At 35.6% G+C, this 2,475-nt stretch overlaps 1 protein-coding gene across 1 annotated transcript; it reads right to left on the bottom strand.

The window, feature by feature from the left end:
• Positions 1-453: 453 nt before the first annotated feature.
• On the bottom strand, positions 454-1,145 carry LOC110928311 (ethylene-responsive transcription factor ERF039). Its single transcript, XM_022171380.2, has one exon. The coding sequence runs from the start codon at positions 1,095-1,097 to the stop codon at positions 534-536; it is 564 nt and encodes a 187-aa protein (XP_022027072.1). The 5' UTR covers positions 1,098-1,145; the 3' UTR covers positions 454-533.
• Positions 1,146-2,475: the final 1,330 nt, after the last annotated feature.

Genomic DNA, 2,475 nt, shown 5'->3' on the forward strand with positions numbered 1-2,475 from the left:
AGAAGGCAAAAACATGATAGTAATAGTAACCCCACAAAATCTATAAGCTAGACCACTACACATTTTTGGTTAAAGGTTCCCGACAAAATATTTAAGGGTTCCTTCGATACTTTCTATATAACTTAAATTTATTTTATAAATTACAAACCGAACAGGTTCCTGGAATCCCCTTCTTGGCAATAGATCCGTCATGTAACACATATTAACAGTTTAGTTCTTATAAATTACAACATATTCAAAGTGTTAATAATAGTATTAACAAAATATAAAGACTGAAATATATAAAATACAAATTCTGAAGTAGTAATAAATCTGTAAATGAAATTTTAAAACTCTTTTTAATTAATCTGACTCAACTACCGATACAATTCCTTGATGTAACCACATAACTTAGATTATATTAACATAAGATAGGTTAAATGCATAAGCAAAAAAAAAAAAAAAAAAAAAAAAAACTATCCTTTTTATACTTACAGAATCCTTGTAGTTAATAAGTTTCTATCTTTTTACAAATAATCTTTTGTTGCCCCAACTTATTGACAATAATTCCACAGGATATGCTCTTCCGGCCATAATTCACCGTCACCGGTCTCAACTCCGACCATATTCTCCGGCAATGTTAACAAAACCTGATCAATCCGTTGACTTAAGTCAATGAAGAGATCCGGTAAATCAAGAAATATATCATCACATGTAGCCAACTTGCCAACCCTCGGCTCAAGCTCGGCTTGCGTGTTATTAGAGTTCCGGCTTCCTGGACTAACATCAATGGCTGAAGTTGCGGCTTTGACCGCAGCGGCTCGGATGTCTTTAGGTGACTTGGAAATCGGCTTGGGAAGTTCATGAGCTAGGTGAGGGAAGTTGAGGATAGCCGAGTGACCCTTGATGGCTATGGCTGCTACATCATGGGCTCGAGCCGCCATCTCAGGGTTGTCGAATGAGCCGAGCCATATTCTTGACTTCTTCCTTGGCTCGCGGATTTCGGATACCCATTTTCCCCAGCTCCGCTTACGGACACCGTGGTAGACTGGGGTTTGTTCACCATGGTTGTTGTTGTTGCGGAATTCTTGACTAAGTTTTCGGGCCGTCTTAGCCATGGCCGGTGGCGGAGGAAGTGGTGGTTGTGGAGGAGGAAGAGGTGGTGGTTTGGGATAATATGATGAGCTTATATGGCATGCTTAATCTTTATATATATATGCAACTTATCTTGTGACTATTGTCATGTTGTTTTATTTTTCAACCCTCAAAGTGGGGTGCTCCACTTTCCATTACTCACAACACTCAATCATGTTTCATCATATTAGCGAACTTGATTTCATCACTAGTGATAGATTTTAGTCAGGGTGTCCATCACTAGTGTTAACATGTGTTATCCTGTTTAAACTTGAAACACCCCCAACGGTAACCCATCTCAACAATGCATAGTCACCACAACGCGTGGTCACTAGCACGTGTGGTCACAAGGACCGGCGGCGGTGTTCCACGCGTGGTCACCCACACACAACGCTCCATCACGGAGCACCCCCACTCCCCTAATAGGTTAATAACTACCAAAGCGCTTCTAGCCCAATGATATATCAAAGTATTGTGATGGTGTTCCGCTTCTTAGTGTGAAGGTTTAAGTCTTATTAAAGATAAATAAATGGGGTAATTTTAGGAGCTGTTTTAGTTTGCCACTAAAAAATCGATTGCTAACTACTTTAGGCGACATAAACTAAGTGCACTTATATCCTTTCCATCAAATTATGTTATAGGTTATCTTTATTTTTTATAAAGTGATTGTAAATAGATGAGAGATAAAATGTTAGTTTTTATATTCATGGTTATATTTGAGGGAACATTGATTATCTTTTATAATTTTTTAATATATTTTGAAAGCGGTTATAAGCGAAGGAGAAAGAAAAAAGTAATGATAAAGGTATATATTAGTGGCGGATTAAGGAAATTTTTTTCCAGTGATTTCTTTTGTTAGATTCTCACTATTTTTTTTTTTCAAATCACAAAAGGTTTTTACTATTTTTTTATTTTTTAATTTTCAAACTGAGGAAGTTACACAAACCCTTAAAAACCCCTTGGATCCTCCATTCTATTTAGTTTAATGCATTTATACTTATAAACAAATAGAAAAGTTGAGAATACAACGAAACTAGTTTTATGGTTTTTTCCCTCTTTATAAGACTTATTATAAACTACATTTTCTCTAATCTTATTAATTATCAAGGTATTGATCTTTTAACATGGTCTCATGATCACCGAAAAAAAGCCTCCATGTTTATACACACTTGCATGCAAACATTTTATATAGTTACAAATGTGACCAATAATAAGATATCTATACGCACTTATATAACTTATAAGAGTTTTAAACACGTTTTGGGGTTTTTAAGATTGTATATACAAAACACTGAAGCAGGTTTTGCTTTTACAAAACAAACCTTTTTTTTAAGTTAATGTCACAACCTGTTACCTGCTTCT

The sequence above is a fragment of the Helianthus annuus genome, chromosome 3 (genome assembly GCF_002127325.2).
Source record: "Helianthus annuus cultivar XRQ/B chromosome 3, HanXRQr2.0-SUNRISE, whole genome shotgun sequence".
NCBI classification, from domain to species: Eukaryota; Viridiplantae; Streptophyta; class Magnoliopsida; order Asterales; family Asteraceae; genus Helianthus; species Helianthus annuus.

Excerpts from the sequence above, each read along its gene's own strand:
- LOC110928311 (XM_022171380.2), bottom strand. The coding sequence starts at position 1,097 with ATGGCTAAGACGGCCCGAAAACTTAGTCAAGAATTCCGCAACAACAAC.